The sequence below is a fragment of the Stegodyphus dumicola genome, chromosome X2 (genome assembly GCF_044657685.1).
Source record: "Stegodyphus dumicola isolate Sdum_Otavi_A_Nest chromosome X2, ASM4465768v1".
Taxonomy (NCBI): domain Eukaryota; kingdom Metazoa; phylum Arthropoda; class Arachnida; order Araneae; family Eresidae; genus Stegodyphus; species Stegodyphus dumicola.
The window spans coordinates 200,133,755-200,156,988 of NC_140781.1; the positions used below are offsets into that span (position 1 = coordinate 200,133,755).

Here is a 23,234-nt window from a genome sequence, read left to right on the forward strand (position 1 = left end):
AATAAAAAAAGCTAATATCATCAATAAAAGTTTCTTTCTTTGTTTATATTATAGGTTTATGCCATACTTAAAATTTATTATCCAAAATGCTATCCAACCAGATTTTCGTGTACTTAGAGGGAAAACTATAGAATGTGTTAGCCTAATAGGACTAGCTGTTGGAAAAGAAAAGGTATGTATTACATATAACTGTGGTCTTAGGTGGTTTGTGTCAGTGCTTCCCTTTCCATCAGCATTTGTCAAACTTAAAACTAAGTTGTCAGAAAAAATTCTTCCTGAGTTTTAAGAAAGCAAAAATTTAGGGCTGTTTGAAAGCTTTGTGTTAGTGAAGCTTTAAAAGTTATCTGTGTAAAGCTTCTGGTTAAAAGGAGGTTATTAAGAATTAAGTTTTGAGGAAGTGAGACATTAAAAGTTTGTTTTTATAGTCATGGAGTACTGGCATCCGTAATGGTAACCATTTCTGTCTAAAGTAAATCGCTATCTCCAGTTTGCTGAAAAGTTTAGCTGATTATCCTTTTCCTAAATTTGTATAGAACATTGCAGTTTAATGTTCCTTCCATTGAAATTTTTCATTATTTTTTAAACAATTTTTGTGCTACATTAGTTCCCATTCACAAAAATACCATAATTTTAACTTGCATAGTTAAAAATTTAATTAAGATAAACAATAATAAACTACTTTTAAAACTGGTTTTTTGGTGGGGATCCAGTGAGCGTGGTCTGTTGAACTTTGGATGAACTAGCTTACAGCACAGAAGGTAAGAAACAAAAGAACCTTGCATTGCTAAAAAATGTTCTTAGTGTAAAAAGTAGTGTAGTTTTTCAGGGGAATGTTTCCATATTTTCACAGGGCATATATTATTAACAGATGTCGGTAAAGAATTCGAGAAGAAATATAATGCTGACTTCAAAATGTTTAGAATATATTTTCAATTAGACAATGCAGTAGTGTAGAATGTCAAAATGTAATGGAGCTTAAAATGTAATTTAAAAAAAAAAAAAAGAAAGAAAATTTCAGGCTTAGGTTATTCTTGGAAAAAAAAATATTTTGAGCACTTTGATTATTAATTGTATATTTGTATAATTTCTAAAAATTTTCTTTTTTAGTTTCTTGCTGATGCTAGTGAGGTAATGGATTTATTATTGAAGACACAGACTAATACCACTCCAATAGCTGATGATGATCCTCAGGTTGGTACAAATAAATTAAATAAATCTGCATTTAAAGAATAATTCTTATGGAATAACACATCATTCTTGCATTGCTTAGAGCAGTTTTCTGTTAGTGAAGTCATAAACTGGTGTTTAAGGCTGCTATCACACGTCAGTTTGTTTCGGAAGAACAACTGTTTGGAACGATTTTTCTACTTTGTCACAACAGCCAATCAACACAGATCGCTTTGGGTTAATGCAGGGGAAACTGGTTCCCCATTACAAACAAGCTGATAGCATTCGAAGCTGATAGCTGATTGGTTGAAAGCGAACAACCTGCAATTTTTTTGGAAAGGAAGGAAAAAGTCGCGCATCTTTCTTTCAGTAGTAAACCAGGCAGAAAAATTGTCCGAAACAGTTGTTCGTGTGAAACAAACACCGTGTGATATGAGCCTAAGAAGTGTGAATTCTTCCTTTTGCCAATGCTTTAAAATTCATCTCATTTCACCCAGTATTGAGGCAGAATTTCTTTCATTCTGTAAAATATATGTATTAGATGTGGTTTTTAAAAGAGGCATTGCAGAATATTTATGAAAAGAATAAGTGATTGAGTAAATGTTGTCCAATGGGACAAGAACCTGGAAGGAAGTGCCATCCATTTATCTTGAAGCACGTGTGCAGACAAGTCCGCATGTTCTGAAAAGCGTGGATGACAATATCCCGCGGAAAGGCCTGAATAGCTATGCTGATATCATTCTGGAGCTCTTCGAATGTGTGAGGACAGCAATATCCCTCCACACTCATATTTGTGCAGTATTTTTCCTTAGTCTGCTTTTCATTTTATGCTTTTATGTGAATTGTGCCATATGAAAAGTCATTTTATGAAGCTGTTCATGTACTTTACAGGAACCATCACTTGATATTAGTGTTAGTAATGCACATTAAGTAGTTTTTAAAATTTAGATAGTGTCAATAAGCATGCCAACTCTATATGTGTCACAAGTTTGCATGTTGTGAAAAGCATGTTCGAGCGCTTCCTGGGGAATGGCCTGCCTAACTGTGATGATCTCGAGTTCTTCGAATCTGTGAAGAATCGAATGTCATATCAATTTAGAGCTGCCTGTGAGAAGAAATAACTGGAAATCTCCAGCTTGAGGTTGGGTTTCTGCCATGGCTGATGATGCAATCAGGTAGAAACACTGATTCAGTGCATGTGATCGTTGAAAAGTGTGCATTCCTTTACTCATCCTTGATCACGTTTCCAGAAAACATTTTGAATATATGGTACAAAGTCCGAGATCCGGACTCATCAGGACTGCGGCGATTCCGGATTTGCAATTTTTCTGGATATTGCATCATCAATTTAAATCTAGTAAAATGGCATGCAGAAATTATACAATTAAAAATATGAAACCGTAATTTATGAAATAAAGAACAGTTATGATCTAAAGGTATCAAAATTTACCAAAAAAAAAGCTGTGTACTTTATTAAACATTTCTTTCAATGTAAGTTTTTTAAGTTGCTTTGTTTTTTGCTAATACTTTCTCTATAATTCTATAAACAGACACAATTTTTTGTTCAGTTACAAAGGTCCACTTTTCAAGTCCTGTAACTACTGTGTTGAGAATACTGACTAACTTGTCTATCGAAATTTTTTCGTTTTCAGTAACCTCTCTGTTGTTTTCTTCACTATTGGTTGCAGGATTTTCTGGATTAGAACCATACTACAGATTTCGCTGTTTGTGATTTGATTGATGATTGGGGAATTGTCATTGCAATGAAAAGCTTCTGTTATATCATCTTCATTTATTACTCCTTCTCCAAATTTATTTATAAAATCGATTAGCTGTAAAATTTCACCTTTAGTTTGTGATATCCAAAAACCTTTAAATTCGCAGCTGTCATCTTCATCATGTTCACCATCAAATATGGTAGCTGGCCCTAAATTATGCCAAGCATTTCTTCATGAAATATTTTGGCTTGAGCCATTTAGCATTGGACCTGTCAATGGCACGCCCTCGCTGTCATCAATTGTTTGTTATGATAAAAGTGACGATCTTCTGTTATTCATTGCTAGAGGGGTGTCAGAATCCACAAAAAAAAATCTTTTTCTTATGTTATATAAAGTTGACTTTTCGATGCCTTACTCCTCGCATTAGTAAATAATGATGCCTTTATCCATTTTTTGCAGCAATTCCACTTTTTGTTTAATAGACATTGAAACTTGCTTTCTCCTTGTAGATGCTTTGGTAGCTCCAAAATTAGAAACTCTTTTTGACATAATCGAAAGTTTAAGCTTAATTTTCATAAAATTATTGTAATAATAACAGTCTGCAAAAAAAAAAAATAATAAGCTGGATCAAATTAGAAGATTGACCCATTAGCCGCTGGTGTTATGTTGACGCAACGGTCAAAATAAATGCGTATATAAATATAACTACCTAAGATATTTTATACCAGCAGATGATTTTGCATAGGGAATATTATGAAGATTATTTCTGTAAAAAAATATTTGCCTTCAAGAAGGCCTGAGAAATACTTTATATACTCCCTCTTTTAAAGGTTGACTGGGGTTTTTAGGAGACCCAATCTTGGGTGAGGAAATTCATCATCCCACACCCTTTGAGTTCGGGCGCCACCGTAGATACATTAGGATTTTTTGGAAGCAGACAAGATGAAAAATTAGCAACGCCTTCACCCGGAATCGAACGGCAGACATCTGGAATACACGCTCAGCATGCAGACCACCACACCAAGAAGGCAGAAGAAATACTTTATAAGGTAACAAGAAATATCAGTGATATCCTCGCCGGGATTCAAGCTTTGGACCTCCAGTTATTAGCCATATATGGCAGGCAGGTGTCACTGTAGGTGGTGACTAATTAGTGTCTACCAAATTTTAATTCAGGCATCACTTGTAGAACAATTAAGTGTATTTTGGAGCAGGAAACATGAAAAATCAACGATATTCTTAACAGTATTCAAACTAAAGACCTTTCTATTCCTAGTCTAATGAACTTCTAGCTGCAAGACAAACGCAAGCGCCAAGGGGAGGGGGATCATATACCTTAAACAGATATTACTATAACATTGGAATCATGGATTAGAAGTGCGTAACCGTTATACACTCACTTCCAAAAGTTAAGCACGGAGAGGAAAATGCTAATATCCGGAAGCCAATCAGAATTGAACAGGATGCAATTTGCTGCAGAGGTAGATAAAAGTATCTAAATATGTTAGGTAACAGCCAGTCACGCTTTCATGTCAAGAAATATGCAGAAAAGGCAGTCTTATAAGAAGTCAGCTTTATGAAAGGTTACAGAAGTTGATTGTAAGTGTTCATAGGTGTTTAACCCATTAACAAGCCCTCTCCTTGGAACGAAATGCATTGAAAATGGCCGTGTTGTCAGTCAACAAACCCCTTAAAAAAATTGCTTTCGTTTTCTGAAATCTCTCTAAGATGGCCCTGCTTAGGGCAGTATGTTTGCTTCCCCTTAGTGTGATGGATAAGCCATAAAATTGCCTCCCCGCTATTGAATGGCAAGAAATACTTCTTGTTTTTAGTTGTAGTTTGTAGACTTGTTTCTTTTAATATGTGACGTCCGAATTTTCCGAAATCTTTTTAGGAGTTTAGCTTTCAAGGTTGTAAATTTTCAATTATTCGACATTTTTTTTGGGCAGTATTTTAAGAAAGATCATTGTTTATTTTGTTACACAATTTTTTTAGTGTTTACTTATCTATTTTATTATAGTATTTATTTATTATAGTAGGCCAATTTATTTTGGGAAATTAAATTTTAATCCATTCTTTTGCCGACTCAGTTTTCATCACATTATAAGTCCATATATATTTACGATGAGAGTACAATATTTATCAGGAATTTTTATTATTTTATTTATATTTTAGCGTTGAATTTTTTGCACAAGTTGTTTGTTAACAGTCGAGCTCATCTTCGTAAACGCTTGATCTTTTCAGCATGGAATTGGCAAGCAATAATCTTCCTAATGTTTTTCGGGATTTTATAGTAATTTCTAGAATTTTTGCGGTTTTCTACAAATATTTTGTTTAGCTATTATACAGTTGTTATTAATGTGGAATTTAAAACCAAAAATGTATTCCTTCGTTGATTTGAGAGATCGCATTTCGAATTTAAACGGAAGTTTAAATGAATTTCATACAATCTTACCACAGACTAGAAAGAATTATTTCTCTGTGTTGGATGGATTTTCTTTATTTTCCGCATTTTATACATTAAATGCATAAAGCAGACACGCACAAAAATCCCTTATGAATCTTATGGTTTCAGTTAAATGAATTGTAATATATATATATATATATATATATATATAAACTTTCAAAATGTATTTGCTTGTTTATGCATAAATTTAATTTTGTGGACTTCTTACTAATTATATGACTAAATTGCAGTATTTAAGCTAATGACTGAAATTATAGTACTGAAATGACATAGAATATAAGAATAATCATACTCAATTTAAATAAATTTCTATTCTATTGTAGTCTATTTAAATAAATTTCTATTTTCATATAAAATTTGTCAATATTAGCACCTCCCTTAGTTTTATGCAATCATAGGATTTTCCGAATTCTATTAGGTCCTTAACATCATTTCAAGGCCTAATAGAAAAGTGATAGTATGGAAAGACAATGTCTTAAGTACCAATAGCCAAGTATTTGCAATTAAATAATTAAATAAAAATATATATTGAATACCAGCCACTTTTTTATTTAATTTTAGTCATATAACAAAAGATAAGAATTATTTAATAAATTATTTTGCTAATTTTATATGAATGAGGAAACATGGTAAAAATGTTTTAATGATCGAATTCACCGTTAAAAATCAAACAAACCCCAAAATTCCTTTTTCCCAAAAGTGCGTAAAATGTTTAGATTAAATATGATTTGAATGAGTTTTTCAATTCTGTTTTGAGGGATATAAATTAGGATATAAATTATTATTAGTAATAATTTTTATGTTATAACTTAGCAGAATATCGTTTACGGTTAAAAATTATATCTAAAAGAATTAAATTTTGTAAAAGAATAAAAAATATAATTAACTATTTCATTTTGTACTTTATGCATCTATTTATATAAAAATGGAATCTGGCTAGGGAATTTACGACTGATATATGAACTAAAAATCGGTACTATTTTTAGAACAGATCAAGGACTTTAAAGAACAAGTAAATTTTAGTAATATGCAAGGTTAATAATATAGTTCAAATGTTATTGAACAGCTGTATGTATGACTTGTAACGGGAACTGGAAGAAGCAAAATTTATCTGATGATCCAATCTTCATTTAATGAATTAATAGAGAATGATACAGGGTAAGCTGCTGGTCAGCATGTTAGTTACATATGAAAGCTAAACTACTTTCTTTTTTCCCACCGACGGTCAGCCAGCCAATCCACTGGGGCAGTTAGGCAAACTACTATTTGCTTGTGCAAAAACTGTACTTAAAGATTACAGCTTATTTGAAATAAATTTCGTATACTGAATACAGCTTCCCCGAAAAGCACTGTTTTCTAAATTATTTGTTTTGGATTTCAGCTTAAAGGAAAATAATCAGTTCTGTTTCTCAGAGACGGAATTCCTGCCTGTTTGTTTTTTGTGGTTTTCTACATGTGTAACCCAGTTTCCCACTGAAAGGGCTCCACTAAGACCCATAGCTCTCCTAAATCAATAGTGGAAAAAACACAAATTCACGTAGATTTTATGTAAAGTAACACCAATTGATCGATGTGTATCTTTTGCATTGAAGAGGGGGAAAATTTAAACTGCAGTTTTTGACACCATTAGGAATCATACATTAAAAAAAAAAAAAAAGAGATTCTTCTGTCTAGTAGAAAAGGTTATGCTATTAGAATATGACAGAGTGGATGTGGGCTATTTGCATAAGGTGAGGAATGCTTTCAAGAAGGATTTTCGTAGGAAAGCTGACTCATATTTGCATTCCACAGGTGGAAAACCATGAAAACAAATCATGCGCTCAACATTTTCGCCTAGGATCGAATACCAGTTCAACTACCAGTATTCGGCTGCCACAGAGAGGGCTTTTACACTTACAAACAGGGTTGCCACGCTACCTGGAAAACCGGAAAAAGTCAGGGAATTCGGAAATTGACCAAAAAATTCAGGGAAAAGTCAGTGAATTTCATACAACGATCCCGCCAAAAAAGGCGAGTTTTGCGCCGACTTCGGAAGAGATCATTTTTTTGGCGAATTATGTATCATGTGAGTGTCATTCGTGCAGCTGGCATAGAGCCAATTTTCGCAGCTCCAATTTGATTGTCTTTTAGAAAGGCAAATCAAGTTTCCCGCAACTTTTGGTTTCCAGTAACCTCGAGAATCGCATTTGCAGTGCATGAACTAAAGAAAGTACCTGTTCTCGTATAAAACAAAATGGGTTTAATCCTAGTATACGGTACCATGAAGGTTAGAATTAAAAAATATGTATTGTAAAGAAAGAAAAAAGAACTAAAAAAAGAACAGTAATATCACAATAAATATGTCCAAACTTATTACTGAATACAATATTAAACGCGAAGGTAGTTTTTTCCAGCTCCGTATACATATATATGTAATATTAAAAGCACAAAGGAAAAACGGAACACTGTCGATGCGTGATTAGATCCATATTGAAGACGAATTTTGATTGCGTAGTATGCTAGTAATGCTAACTTGGTAATATGTAAAGAACTTGGCAGTCGAAGCAGTTTTAATTCCATTTTTATTTCCAATTGATATTTGTGGCCACAATCACTTGGCACTCTAGTCGTGCCTTTCCACAGAGGATTTACGTTTCTGATATGGCTGAGACAGAAAGCAAGCCAGCGAAATTACATCTTAGCACAGCACAGAGCAAAAGCTGAAGTGCGTAGTTATGCAAGATGGAAGCACGCGAAGAGAAAAGTTTTGGTATACAATTCGGTGATTGGTTGTCAAGAGGCATCTGGTATTAACGGTTACGTAAGATCGCATGATTAATCTGAATGACGCAATGCAGATAAATTATTACGATTTTAGAATAGAGAGGAAGAATTAATGTTTATAGTTATATTATAATTCTGATTCATACATTGTTATCTTGCATATTTCCCCCCTTCAAAAAGAAAAAGGCGTAGCGACAGAGAAGACTTTTTAAAGAGAAAGAGTTAAAGCACTAGCAAATTAAAAAAAATATAAATAAATAATAAAATTTTGATCCTGTAAAGTATTATTTATAAATATCAATTTTTTTTTTTTTTTTTTTTTTTTTTTTAAATAGATTCTTAATTTTTAGAGTCCTATTGAATTTTTCAGCATTTCAGTTCAAAAGTCTTTTTGTTTGAGAGTTCACATAATCATAATTCTTCAGGGAAAGTTCTTGTTATCGCAGAATATCACAAAAACTTTTACATAATCATTACTTATAATTAAATGTAATGCACATAAATATTTATGATATTAATTTTCCTACTGATAAATTATAATTTAACATGATAAATAGGATTAAGATTTTCAGAATTTATGGTTTCACCGTTATCATCTTTCATTTACAATTCCTGATTTTACCAAACTGGAAGCCTCGCAATACTTCTAAACAAACATATCCATCAATAGGGCTGTCCTTGTGAGCTAACCAGTGTGTTCTCTGCACTGGTGGCCCAGGGTGCCTAGACAGTTACTTGAAAAGGCCTCCGTTCCTTGCATTAAGGTAACTGACCTTTGAGAACTGCACTAATACATTCCATAATAAAAAATATAATAATAATAATATAAAAAATTTACATGCATTCATAAAATGAGAGCCTCCAACATTATCTTGCATGAAGAGGGTAAAAGGAACAACTGTACAGAGGTAATTACAGGCCTCTGTTGAAGGAACTAGTACACCCTCAGCATACTATACTTCACACGTAATAACCCATAAATTTTAACATGCATTTACCATAATTTCATATTACTTATCTGTACTAATTTCACTTATTTTTAGAATAATTATAAAATTCGTATTCAAAATTCTCAACAAAATTTCAAAAACATAAAAACTTATCTTAATATCCTTCCCTATGAATAATTTAAATAGCTTAAAATTAATTACTTTGCTCACACATAATTATGAAAAATTAGAAAAATTAATGAACAAGAATTCCAGATTTTCTCAAAACAAATTGCAGAAATTTTAACCAAAGTTGAAATGAAAACTATAGAATCCGCAGCACATTCAATAATTTAGTTCCTGAGCTAGATTCACACGAATGGAATAATTTTTGAGCTGTTGAAAAAGCGGAAGTGCAAATAATTTCCTGTCGCACATACTTGCAAACACTAACTCAGTTCGACCTTGAACCCGCTGTAATGCTTCATTCCAAAACGGTAATTCACTGATGATTTCCTTTTCACTAGGCATTCGAACTTCTCAATTTATCGAGAGATTACTTTCAATCTGTAAACACTACGTGTAATTATTTTTTTGAAGCACTTGCAAAACACGACAGCAGAAGAATGATCTGTTATTTTTTCAACACTGAAAAAACAAACTTGATGATTCACTTCTTTCACATTATCTTGGATTTATCACAAAACGATGATTTGAAGAGTTGAATTAAATTTTTTATTGAGGTTTCAGGCTGCAGGAAACTATCCTTACCGGCTTAATTGTCATAATAAAAGCACAAGGAAATAAGACGGAGCTGTGTAGATGCGTGATTAGATCCATATTGAAAAAGTAGTAATCTGATTGCGTCGTAGTTTAAAGAACTTTGCAGTCGAGGCAGTTTTAATTCCATTTTTATTTCCAATTGATATTTGTGGCCACAATCACTTGGCACTCTAGTCGTGCCTTTCCACAGAAGATTTACATTTTTGATATTGTTGGGATAGAAAGCAAACCAGCGAAATTACATCTTAGCAGAGTAAAGAGCAAAAGCTGAAGTGCGTAGTTATGCAAAATGGAGGCATGCGAAGAGAAAAGTTTTGGTTTACAATTCGGTGATTTGTTGTTAAGAGGCATCTGGTATTAACGGTTACGTAAGATCGCATGATTAATCTGAATTACGCAATGCAGATAAGTTATTACGATTTTAGAATAGAGAGGAATAATTAATGTTTATGGTTATATTATAATTCTGATTCATACATTGTTATCTTACATATATATATATACCGCATTTTATAATTTCATTACACAAAGGTTTTATACCTTACAGAGTATATCTTTTCTAGTAGATTTCGTATTGCTTGAATTTTGAGGGAAAAAGAAAATCAAGATTTCTACAAATAAAAACAATAAAAAAATGTACTTTCCTCCGTTCAGTGCTGTATCTCTTTACTGACGTGTGCGTGTGATTATGGCAAAAAGCCTCGAAGGCTATCTGCCTAAGGGGAGGGATGCCTTCGTGGAGGGATTTCTAACGGAAACTGGCTCGTATACACGTTACACATGGGGAAAACCACAAAAATGCCCATGCAGCCAGCCCGATTCGAACCTCAGACTGAACTACCAGTGTTCAGCGACTTTACCGCTCGGCTGCTGATGGGCCTCTCTTTACTGGCGAATTAACACCAATAGATAGGCTGTTATCTCCCGAAGGTTTGGCCTTTCTGTAAACGATCAGGGGAAACTGGAAAAGCAATAAAATGATTTTTCACTTATGAATCGGCATCTTCAAGAAACATCGACTACCAGTGAGTAAAAGCAACCATCTTGGGAAGATGTATTTTAGCATGAAATGGTTTGCAAATCCAAATAACATTAATTTAGAGAAATTTTTATGGATGCAATATATAATTCTTAGATAAAAGTATAAAAGTAAGTAAAAGGGGGCGATGTAGGATGTTTTTCGCTACTTTTAATTTTTAGAATAGAGCCCCAAACATATTACTGTCGACCCTGTATTTAGATTTGCTAACTTTACTAAAGCACGCGATATCTATCTTCTAAGATAGAAATATTCCACTTCTGGCGAACTTTCTAAGGAAAACTTACGTGCGTTCAGGTTTCCATATGTAGAAAACCATGAAAATTCCATGCAGCTGATCTATTCCTTCGCTGAAAATAGAAGCCTACAAGAATTGATAGTGTTGTGTTCCTTCAGCGACTAGATTTTTCACTTTGATTTTGGAATTAGAAATATAATTACAAAGATCTCCACTAGAGGAGATCATAATTAATTATTTTTTTCACACATATAAAATCTGGTTAAATATGTTTCCTCATTTATAAGTTACAGAAGTTTTTTTTTCTTTTTTTTTTTTTTTTAATAATTCCTGATATTTTAAAGGAAAATTTTCATGTATTTTATTTTCTTGTAGCAGGTTTAAATAATCGTTGATTGAAAACACGCTAGTTTTACCTAACAGTCAGAAAATGACACAAATGATGTGAACTCTTTCATAATTGTATTACTTATTAGCATTAAAAAAACTTAACTTGGGTTGAAGATTACCTCAGAAGAGTTTTTTTTTTTTTTTAATTTCTTAATTTCGATGCCATACAGTCTGATAATACATATGTAATAATACTGGTTTGGTTTATACTACAGCCATATCAGTGGCCGATAAGACCGCTAAATATTAGTTGTTCGATTTGGATTCAAACTCAGACGAACGAATGCGATGACTGTGTGGTATTTTTTCGTGTGTAATATGAGTATGAGCTATTCGTTAGAAAGTCCTCTATGAAGGCATCTTTCTCCTTAAAAGCAGAAAGTCCTCGTGTGTTTTGCTGCATTCAAGTAATCCTAGCCTTCAAACTACGACACCTATCACTCTAAATCAAGATGAAAGTTTTCCAAACAAGATTTTTAAATCGGGCTGTGGATATTCCAGTGGCCAGTCGCTAAAACCGCTGAATACTGGTAATTCAACATGGGTTCAAATCCTGACGAATGCGCTTGTTCTATGAAAGTTCTTTCAATTCACTAGCCACTTCAAAGACACTAGCCCCCCCCCCAAAAAAAAAAACTGTTGCACTATTATCTGTCAATATTAAACTGTTAGTGTTGTAACATAATTCTTTTAAGCTTTTGCGTCAAGTATTAACAGAATGTGTTCTGTGACATTTTATACAGATTTGTGCATTTAACAAACTTGTGTTAGCAATGGTTAAATTAGAAATAAAATGTTTTTAGTGTCCTAAAATATTGTTTTCATTCCTTCCATTTTGTTGGTATTTTAGTTCAAGTATCTACTAAATTTAATATATTTAGATTTGAGTCTGTAATTTTTTTTTTTAATTTGTCGCATATAATATTTATTTTGCACATTGTTTAATGTGGAACTGACCCTCCATCAGAATAACATGTCACCTGTTTTAAAACTAGGTGTACATTGCAGTACTGCATTTTTGCGTTTAATATTTATGGTGATTGTAATTAAACTCGGCCTATTCAGAACATTCTGTAACTAAAATGCAGATTGGTTCGAAAATTTTTAGCTAGACAATTCAAAGGATGCACTGAATGATTCAGCCTCCCCCCCAAAAAATTGATTAAAACAATTTCCCCTAGGGGGCACATTACAAATAAAATGTTTAAAAACACATTCAGTAAATAACTGGGCTATTTTAACATTTTCAGGATTGAGTGAATAACATTCTTTTAATTATGAGGAGTATGAGTTTGCCAGAACGTGTGTTAATCGTGAAAAAAGTTTCATGAAAACTGTTAAAAGGTTGTTACACCTGCTTGTGAATTTCAAAGTTTATAAAAGTTGGGCAGAGGACCATTGTCTCCGAAAGCTGTGACAGAAATGATATCTCAGTTCAGGAAAACTGTGTAGTTATGTGTTGAACGTGGGAGAGTGTGAAATCCTATTAGTGCAGAAGTCATTTTAGTTGTTGAGTAGTCACCAATGAATGAAAGGGATCTCAGTATTGCATGTGCAGTGTCATAACAATTACAGTTATCATATGAAACAATGTGGAGGATACTTAGAAAAATAGTGCATTTTCTGCCATTTAAGATCGGTCACAACCAGCAACTGGTTACTGCCATTGCCTGTCGTTTATCTTTTGCACTGAGTTTCCTTGCTCAATTTGAAGTCAAATTACACCTGGCGATGGAACATCTTCTGAAGTAGTAATGTACATTTTTATCTCAATGAAACAGCGAAGATCCATAGTTGATAAATTTGGGTTATGGAAAATCCACATGCCTTCCAGAGAATTCCACTACTCGCGTAAAGTTAGAGTTCGCTTCCCAATTTATCCTTGGACCATTCTTTGAAGAAAATCACAATCCACCTCCTCATGGATTTTTTTTTTTTTTTTTTTTTTTTTAATCTTTCAGTGCATCTTTTAAATTATCTCTCTAGAATTTTTCACATCAATCTCCATTCTAGTCACAACTACAGAGTGCTCTGAGTAGGCCAATTTTAAGTATGATCACATTGTATAGCTCTGGCTTTTAGTTTGTCAACTGTATATTTATGCTGTTTAATTTTTTACTATGAATTATCAAATTCATTGGAGATTGATATACATATTTACTTGAAACACGATTACAGCTTATAAAATGTTCAAAAAGCTTCATACTTTTGTTTTCCACTATTACTGCATTCAAATACAAAACTTGAAATTTTGCATTCTTGGAAATGTTTTTAGTGTGGTTTCCACTAAGAATTAATTAAAATAAAACTTAAGTATAGAATTATAAATTCACACTAACAGGGAACAATAGTAATTTAAGTGTGATAATAAAAAAGTAATTTTTACATTTAATCTTTTATAGCTTTGCTACATGATAGCAGCATGGGCTAGAATTTGCAAGATTCTAGGGAAAGCATTTGAACCGTATTTGCCTTATGTAATGGAACCTGTTCTTAAAGCTGCTGCTCTAAAACCAGATATTGCAGTTTTGGATGGTAATTCTTTCTCTCTTAGCCATTGTTAAAAATATTGGAATATTTTACTATTGTGAAATTTATATTTCGGCATAAGAAAATTAGTGCAGTGTTTTTGAGTGTTAAGAGTATTATTGCATTATTTTATATATTTATTTTCAAGTTGTTTGCTTTACTTTTTAAAAAACTCAGCATTGTAGACTTGATTTCTGACTTTGAAATCTGTCTGCACTTTGCTTGTTTTTGTTACTATTAAATTAATGATAATTGAATTTAAATGTGTATTTGTGGCTTTCAGAATTTATCTATGTATAAATTTTGGATGTTCATGTATTTATAGCTGATGACATGAGAGTTATGGAAAATGATGAAGATTGGGAATTTGTCAATGTAGGAGAAAAAGTAAAAACCATATATTATTTCTGATGAGTTTGATTGATTATCCTTTTCTTTGTGTAATATTTTCTTCTTTTTGTTATAGCATAATTTTGGAATTCGAACAGCAGGTTTAGATGAAAAGGCTACAGCATGCCAAATGCTAGTGTGCTATGCTCGGGAGATGAAAGAAGCTTTTGCTCCATATATGGAAGAAACTCTGAAGTTGATGGTGCCAATGTTAAAATTTTATTTTCATGATGATATCCTTTCTCAAAAGTTTTTAAATGCAGTCAAAAGTCATTAATCCGGACTCGTCGGGACTTCGGCGATTCCGGATTATCGATTTTTTTTCGGATTATAGATCATCAGTTTAAATCTGGTAAGATGGCATGTAGAAATTATAAAATTAAAAATATGAAACCGTAATTTAGGAAATAAAGAGCAATCATGATCTAAAGGGTATCAAAATTTACAAAAAAAAAAAAAAGCTTAATATTTATTTGTTTATTAAACATTTCTTTCAATGTAAGTTGTTTTAAGTTGCTTTGTTTTATGTGATAATACATTCTCTTTAATTCTATAAACAGACATAATTTCTTCATCTGTTACAAAGTTCCGCTGTTCAAGTCCTATAATTGCTGAGTCGAGAATACTGACTAATTTTGTCAATCGAAATTTTTTCGTTTTCAATAACCTCCTCACTATCTGAAGCGAATTATAATGACGAGGAATTTGATTTAAATCATATCAAAGATGGAGTACGTCGAGATGAAATACTACATTTAGTAAGGAATTATAAGCCAAATAAAATAAAAACATCTGCCCTGAAGATAAGGATAGTGCTGACAGATCAACTTCCAATTCATTGCGCGCCGCACTGTTAAAGATCACCAAAATTTAAATAAATGAACGTTAAAGTTTAGATAAACAAAGGATATGCCTTTATCCACATTTTGCAGCAATTCCATTTTTTGTTTAATAGACTTCGAAACATACTTTCGCTTTGTAGATCCTTTACATATTAGTAAATATATATCAGAAATTCTATTTGACATAATCGAAAGTTCAAGCTTACTTTTATAAAATTGCTCTAACAGTCTGCAAAAAATAATAAGCCGAATCCAATTCGAAGATTAAGGAACAACGCAATCTGCAACATTAACTGAATTAGATAATTTTAGCTTAGCTTATACCGTCCGTTATACATTAAACGCGCATTCGTAAACGTATTTTGCGCACGTGCATATTCGCACCCGTAAAGGTCCGGATTATAGATCATTCCAGGTTATGCGTGTCCGAATTAACGACTTTTGACTGTACAAAGGTATAAACGTCAAATTTACATTTAATAAATCATCTAAGATTAGCAGTAAGATTGGAAGGCATTAAAATAGGCATGCAAATCATAATATGATAATCACTATTTATCATTACTTATAAAGATCTTGGTAGTATTGGTGTAAGAAAAGTTTTTTTTTCTCTGCATTCTATTAGTAGGATGCAAGTCCAGTATAATCTCTGTGTGGAGAATTCTGATTAACTTGTCAATCAAAATTTTTTCGTTTCAATAACCTCTTTGTCATTTTTCTGGATCTAGTACCATACTACAGATTTCACTACCTCTAAATGTAATCTTTTGGTTTATGAGTATAATAACAAAATCTATTTTTAGCAGATGGAAAACATTTTTGTAAAATTTTTCATAGTCAATATTTCTTAGTGCATTTATGTTAAATCTCTAATCATTTCCAAGCATAATGTCAAGATAAAATGTTACCATTCTCTTTGTTGTTAAGTTACTCTAATATTAAAAAAAAAAAATTGTTTGGGCATCACTGCACGAGTCATTACTCAAGATGTCGTGTTGAGAAACATGCGGTGATGAAAGCAAAATGTAATAAAAGTCATAATTCACCACTTTGGCATCAGAGTTATATAAAATGTTAGAAAGTGTAAAATAAACTATTTTTCTATCTAGAATGTTTTGGTTTGAGATGTATGCCAAGCATATATGCAACAACGGAGCCAAATTATTGATGACACAAATTTATGCTAAATTATTGTTTCTTTAATAATGAGGTATTTATTTAGTACTGAAGGGAAATTAAGAATCAGGACTCCACGTGTTATATGTGTTCAGTGAAAAATCAAATGTGCATGCGTAAAGCATTTAAAAATAGTTGTTGGCGATTTTGAGGTCCGGATTTTAGATCATTCTGGATATTGGACATCAGGATCTCGGACTTCGTACTATATAAGAATTTTCCCCTCAGAGTCCTGCAATAACTCAAATCCTAGGCTGATTTTCCTTTACCATTTTGTTTTACTTAATAAACCAGTTTACCAATCTGTGGCTATTTTGCATTTATTTCTGCAGTATTTGTTACATACAGTCATTAGGTGATGGTGCTACCCATTTTGCATTTGAGATGGTGTAAAAGAATTTTTCTCATCTACAGTAGTATGAAAATGTTATAATGTATTTGTTTCAACAAAATTGAGAGAACTTTGATAACTATATTAAATTATGTTTCTGTAAACAACATTCAGGTTAGTATTTTAATATTTAAAATTGTATTAAACCTTGTTTTTGTTTAATTTCTGTATTGCACTCGCTCATATTTGATTTATTTAAATATTTCTAATGTCATGTTATGTCTATAATGTAGTTTTTTAAAAAATGTTCTTTAACTATTCACGTGTGCGTATGGCAGCTGGTGAAGTATTACCATGTTTGTTAGAGTGTGCAAAAGTCCGTGGTGATGTTTATGTGCAAGAGATGTGGACATATATCATTCCTTATCTACTTAAGGCTCTTGATTCAGAACCTGAAAGTGAAGTCTTGTGTGAACTAATGGCAGCTTTTGCCCAGGTATGTTTTTTCTACTTATTTTGCAAAGTAGTTTTATGTGGCGTATTTTTGGAAATAACCAATTTTCTGAACATTTAATAATAAAACATCTTGCATAGTTATGTACTTTTGACTGTTCACTGTTGATTTAGTCTTAAAATTTAAAATAAACTGAAATAAGTGACCAGATCCATTACAGAATTTTTTTGTTATCATAGAATTTGTTATTTTAAAATATGCTTGTTGATAATGCATTTTACTTGATGGTGACCTTTATGTATTCAATTTAAAATGTATGTGGCAAAAGTATTACCATAAAACCATGTCATACTTGGACAATTTGCAGTTGTGATGTGAAGAAGGCTTTATTTTGTTCATCTGTTTTAAGGACATTTGCAATAAAAGTTCTGGGAGTAATCTATTAGTTTCAGTGAATGGAATGAACTGATAGTTGTCTTATACAGAACTGTGATCTGATTAATATAATTAGGTAACCGGATCCGTACTGTCGTAACATCAGTTACAACAGACATGCTTGCCCGAGTATGGGAGGAATTTCAGTATGGATGTGATATAGTTCGTGTCCCTGATGGAGGACATGTTGAACATCTGTAATCTGAACATGAGAGGATCTTTTGAATTGAAGCTCATCCAAAAATACCCTCCTTTTGGAGCTCCCTTTGTATTATTTTGGTGCTGACAGTGCAACATTCGGTTCAGCAGTTACTGTTATGCCTGCAGTTTGTGGCCTCTCATTTTTCATTACAATCCTCTTCAGTGATCATCTGTCATGATCACTCAACACACGTTTTCATCTGTGCTGTGATTTAGTGGATGTGTTTTTTCCAGTTTTCGTGTATTAGTTTAAAAACTTACGTACTTTTTGGAGAAACAAATGCAACTAACTTGGTTATGGAAGCACCCGCTATATAATCCAAAAAAAATTGCACACATTCCAATTCATTTAGCTTCGATATGATGCCCTCAAAATGCACAGAACAGATATCCGTAATGAACTTGCACTATCTCGGAATTTGCAGCATATTGAGAATGTTGTGCAGGTGGCGTTTGTGAGCCACACATCGTCAGCAACAGCTTTTACAAGAATAAACATTTCAGTTCAAACATGGATTTTACGAGGTGTTTTGCTATTTTTTGTACAACACCTTTATGAGTAACATAATGACAGAATGCAGAATATCCATGAACACTGATAGCCTAGATGCTGCACAAGCCATGAAATATATATTTTTACGCAGAAATGCATGTGAAGCTTTTGTATTTGAAGATCCTTTTGGAGAAAATTTTGGGGATAATTTAGTCGTTAAGCGGACAGTTTACCGACTCGGTGAACCATTCTCTTCCTTTCAGAAATTCCTTATCTCTAATACCTCATCTCCTTGTTAAAATGCATAATTTCTAATCTAATATTTAAAGGTTTAAGTGCCATACTGAACTTTCAGTTCTTAGCAAAGAAAATATTAATGCAGCAGTTTCCAGATATTGAAACCGACATCAAAATAAAAGCAAATTAAACACAGTAGTTATTTTTTTAAATAAAGGTAGACAACTGTGTGTAATGATGTTGTGAAGCAAATTAATTTTGTAAGAAATTAAAAGCATATGTGTGTTGCTTCTCTAATGAAATAGTGCAGTAATATTGTATCTACATAATTGTTTGAAATTATTTCGGATTTTTTCCCCCTCCAAAGTTAGTTTTTAGGCTTATCGAAATAGGGGTGCTGCACAGTCCCAGATGCAGTCCTGTCTATAATTGTAAAGCATTGTAGATAGAAATTTGCCATTCAAAGTGTTTCTGGGAGATCTTGTTCCTAGGAAAAACAGCAGGTTGTATTTTGAGTGTTCTGGTATGATACCAGCAGCAATGTTTAAGTGCTTAAAGCTACAGAATAATGTCATCAACCTAGTTGTATGGAATTTTATGTTTATTTGAAAATTTTGTTGGATGTGGGAAGCAATTTATCAGCCCCATCAGGAGAAATTTTTTCTTCACGGTGTACATGTTGAGCATCATTGTTATGTATTATGCAGTATGATCCTTAAGTAAGGGTTTTTATTTTTAATGAAAATTAAACATAACTGAATTCATAAATTTCATTAACTGTACTGTTTTGTTTCCTTGATGAAGGAATGTCTTGGCTGAATATACATATTTGTTTTCTATCACTGTAACTTATAACCAGTTTTTCCTAATGGATGCAGATAGCAGTGCTTATACTGTTAATAAAATGCTAATTAATCTTTTTTTTTTAAATAAATATTGCAGTGTATTGAAATTGTAAATAGCCACTGTTTAAACCATATACATTTTGTAAACCTTATGGGTATATTGAATAAACATTTGGTTGGACATTTTGAGAGAGCTGATATGCGGGCAGAGAAAAGAAAGGAAGAAGATTATGATGAAGTTTTAGAAGAAACTTTAATTAAAGAGGTATTGCTATTCGTTTGATTTTTCATTTTACTAAAACTTCATGTATTAATAAATAAATACGATTAACTGTAAATCTTCTTTTAGGATGATGATGATGTTTATCTTCTAAGTAAAGTGGCTGACATAGTGTGCACCTTATTTGCTGCATATAAAGAAGAATTTTTTGTGTACTTTGATGATATTCTTCCACATTTTGTAAAACTTTTAGTAAGTAAATTTGAATATTTCAGCTGTTTTAAGCAGGATAGTTTTTGAATACTCCGTTAAGTTTCTGGAATCAGATTTAGCTGTAAAATATGCGTATTTAAATTTAAGTTGCAATGAAATTTAATTTTCTTTTAAATTAGGTGTTTTGGGAAATTGCAGAATTTTGTTAATTTTAATCTTATGACAAAAAGGAAAAATTTGCTTCAGCAGTATATTGAATTGACTTTAGTTTTAGATATTTTAAAGCTAATAGTAATTTATGAAGGATTCATATAGTTCTAGGAAGATTAGAAAAGAAAGTGCCTAACCATGTGTTTCTAATGATATATACTCAACCCCTATCCATTTATTGATGTCCTTATTTTAAATCAACTGTTTGTCATTCATTTCTAACTAGTGGTACTGAGGTGAATCTCTTTTTATTAATTGAGCAATGAAAGTGTAACTTTTTGTTTAGTGTGGCTTTTTTTTGGGGGGGGAATCTAAAAAAAATGATTATAGTGCTAAAATGGTTTTTAACTCCAGCATTGTGGTTTGCATAGTCTAGCCCCTCCCTCCAAGAGTGGCTGTGTAGTTAAGTCATATTAATACTGGTATTTCAGTTTACATTGAGTTTGAATCAAGGCCAATATAATTAGACGAAAAAGGGCAATTGGCAGAAAAAAATCCTAGAGTTTAGAAATGGTCTTAAACATTTCCTTTAGACTTGGGTTGATGTGTGTAAAAAGTCCCCAAGGGTGGTGGGAAATGATTTAAAGGTCTCCTTTTTTTCAGTTTTTTACTTAAATCTCGGAAACTGTGACCCCAACAGGAAAATACTTCATATACGAAACTGAAGCTGACAAAATTTCTTACAAAAATGGTCTTGTGCATTTATGTCCTAGGATGTATGTTTGCCGTGCTATGAGCTTCTGAAGTTTGGATGATAAGTCAAATTGCGTATTCCAGCATTGAAAATGCTTCCAAATTAATTTAATTTGCATATGATAAGCATTCATATAGATATAGTGTGTGTAGAAATCAAATTTGAAGAGTCCTGTACTTGCTGAGTCACATGCATATTCACAAAGGCTTCAGACCATTTCTTATGCTTTGCTCTGATCTGATGAAACTGCTCTGTGGTGGTTATAACTGGCCACCTGCAACATGCAAAATGTGCTAATGTATACCTTTAAAACATGCCTTCTCTTACATTGCATATCCCCCGAACTTTGAAGATATCACCAAATATTTCAATTCACCCAGATCTCGAAACTGATCTGATATGACAATAGAGCTCACTTTAATGTGCAACATGAAGGACCATGGAGGGCCGACAAGTAGGCAATGAATAACAGAGTCTGGATTTGTGCAGCACGTACATCAACATCAATTTGCTTTGCTTTCGAAGACATTGCTGGCCTGAACTTGCCTAAGATCAGCAACATGTAGACTATCGCACATCTCTGCAGAGAAGAGATGATGATAGAAAGATCTTCATTCCCCCCCCTAGCATCATCCCTTTTCAGAAATGCAAGCATAAGCTTTCCTCACAACAGGCATTGTTGCTAACTGTGATGTAAATTGCCACAAAGCCCTACAAGAAGGCAAGGTTACAATGAGAAAGATGATAGGGCCAAAGTTTGGGGAAATAAGAGTCTCATCACTCAAAAAGACAGTCTCTTCACTGGCTTCCATGAGCAGTACCATAAAAATTGACAAGGCTGGTGAGGTGGTTGATCCTTTTCTAATATTCCAATGTGTAGCTATTTCCAAGAAGAATGACTGGGATCTAGAAGACCTTATCCATTATCTCTATTATCCACTATCTAAGAAAAAGTGGGAAAGACAAAGAAGTCTGCATTATACGATAATTTCCCTGTTCACCCTGTTACTCAAGATCTCAAGCTTCACACTAATGTAATTGATGGAGGATCTCTTCTTCATCGAGTTAGGTGGAGTATAGGATCAATCTTCTCAGTGATATTTAATCAGTATGTGATTTGCATAAAAGAACACTATAGTGAATGCTCCACTGTCATTTTTGATGGATTGGGGTTCGATGAGAGATCAGATAGAAATCTTGTAACCCTTGCCTTCCTTGCATCATGCTGCTCTATCACCGGTATTCGGCAGTTGCATCAAAACCTGTTGTACACTCTGTAGATGCTGTAAGGCAGAAATTCATTGCTGTTCAATATACTATGATTATACAGTAGTGGCCCTCTAGTTGAAGATGATAATTCAGCATATGAGGACGATCCTGAAGACCCACTTGACATCCTATAATGAACTGTTTAACCCAATACATTCGATTTCCTTACTGGCTCATATTGTAATAGAAGTCTTAAGACACAATGTTCAAGATAATATATAAAATGTTCAAGACAACTGTAAACTGTAATTTAGTTTTAAATCTGAATAAACTATAATTTTTGAATTGATATTACTTTTGCCAGCCCTGTAACTCTTAACAGGTTAGTCCTAGGACAAAATTTCATAGGACCATTTTTGTAGGAAATTTTGTATATAAAGTATATTAGCGCTTTCCTCTTATGACACCAGTTGTTACGTTTTTCTTTTCTTCTGACACCAGTTCTTACGTGGTTCATAGATTTGGAGCGAATAATGATGACACTTGATAAAGTATCAAAACATACTTTATTTACCAATATCAATCAGATAGCTACAAAATCACTTTTGCAGTCGTCAAACTGTTATAAACATGATGACACGTTCAGCAACATAGGCAATAACGGTGGAGACAGCTTCACTGCAAAGCACCCGATTATAGCTCTCAACTCTGCTTGGTTGTTCTCGGAACTCCGCGTACTGTCGAGACTCTCCACGTGATGCACTCGACGATACACAAGAGTATAGCTCTCGTCTCGGCACAGTCTAAGACTAAACTCGACCAACTCGGCGCTAGATTTTGAGACACTTGCTCAATGGCTGACTATCAGCTCGCTAGACGAGGCACACACACTAACTGACTGCAGACCAGCAGGGTTCATATATTAGTTTTTGGCTTGTGTTTGAGAACATTCTGGGCTAAACCGATAAGAATATGTTCCAGAAGGTTCTCCATCCGTCTATGGGATGTTGCCAAATGAGTGATTTCTCGCCAAATGTGGCAACCGTGCCTTCCCTTGCCATTTTATGGCAACCCTAAAGCTGCTTTGAGGGGAAGGGGTGTTACCGCGTCTGTACATTTCGTAACACTGCCCCCCCCAAGGACTGCACGTCCCGGGCAGTACAGCCCTTGGTCAGAAGCCAACTTCGATACAAACAAAACATAAAACAAACAAGTAACATAACTATAGAAACAAATATCTACACTATATACAAGTTATATA

General features: G+C 33.1%; 1 protein-coding gene across 3 annotated transcripts in view; it reads left to right on the forward strand.

The window, feature by feature from the left end:
* Window positions 1-23,234, forward strand: part of Karybeta3 (karyopherin beta 3) — a 196,376-nt gene that overhangs the window by 131,653 nt on the left and 41,489 nt on the right. For 2 of the 3 annotated variants that reach the window (XM_085809207.1, XM_085809205.1), the window contains exons 15-22: window positions 55-172; window positions 1,108-1,191; window positions 13,897-14,029; window positions 14,349-14,410; window positions 14,490-14,646; window positions 17,086-17,258; window positions 19,525-19,692; window positions 19,777-19,899. In XM_085809207.1, the coding sequence (XP_085665333.1) occupies window positions 55-172; window positions 1,108-1,191; window positions 13,897-14,029; window positions 14,349-14,410; window positions 14,490-14,646; window positions 17,086-17,258; window positions 19,525-19,692; window positions 19,777-19,899 (1,018 nt within the window). The remainder of the gene's footprint in view (window positions 1-54; window positions 173-1,107; window positions 1,192-13,896; window positions 14,030-14,348; window positions 14,411-14,489; window positions 14,647-17,085; window positions 17,259-19,524; window positions 19,693-19,776; window positions 19,900-23,234) is intronic. The other variant, XM_085809206.1, reaches the window with a different exon arrangement.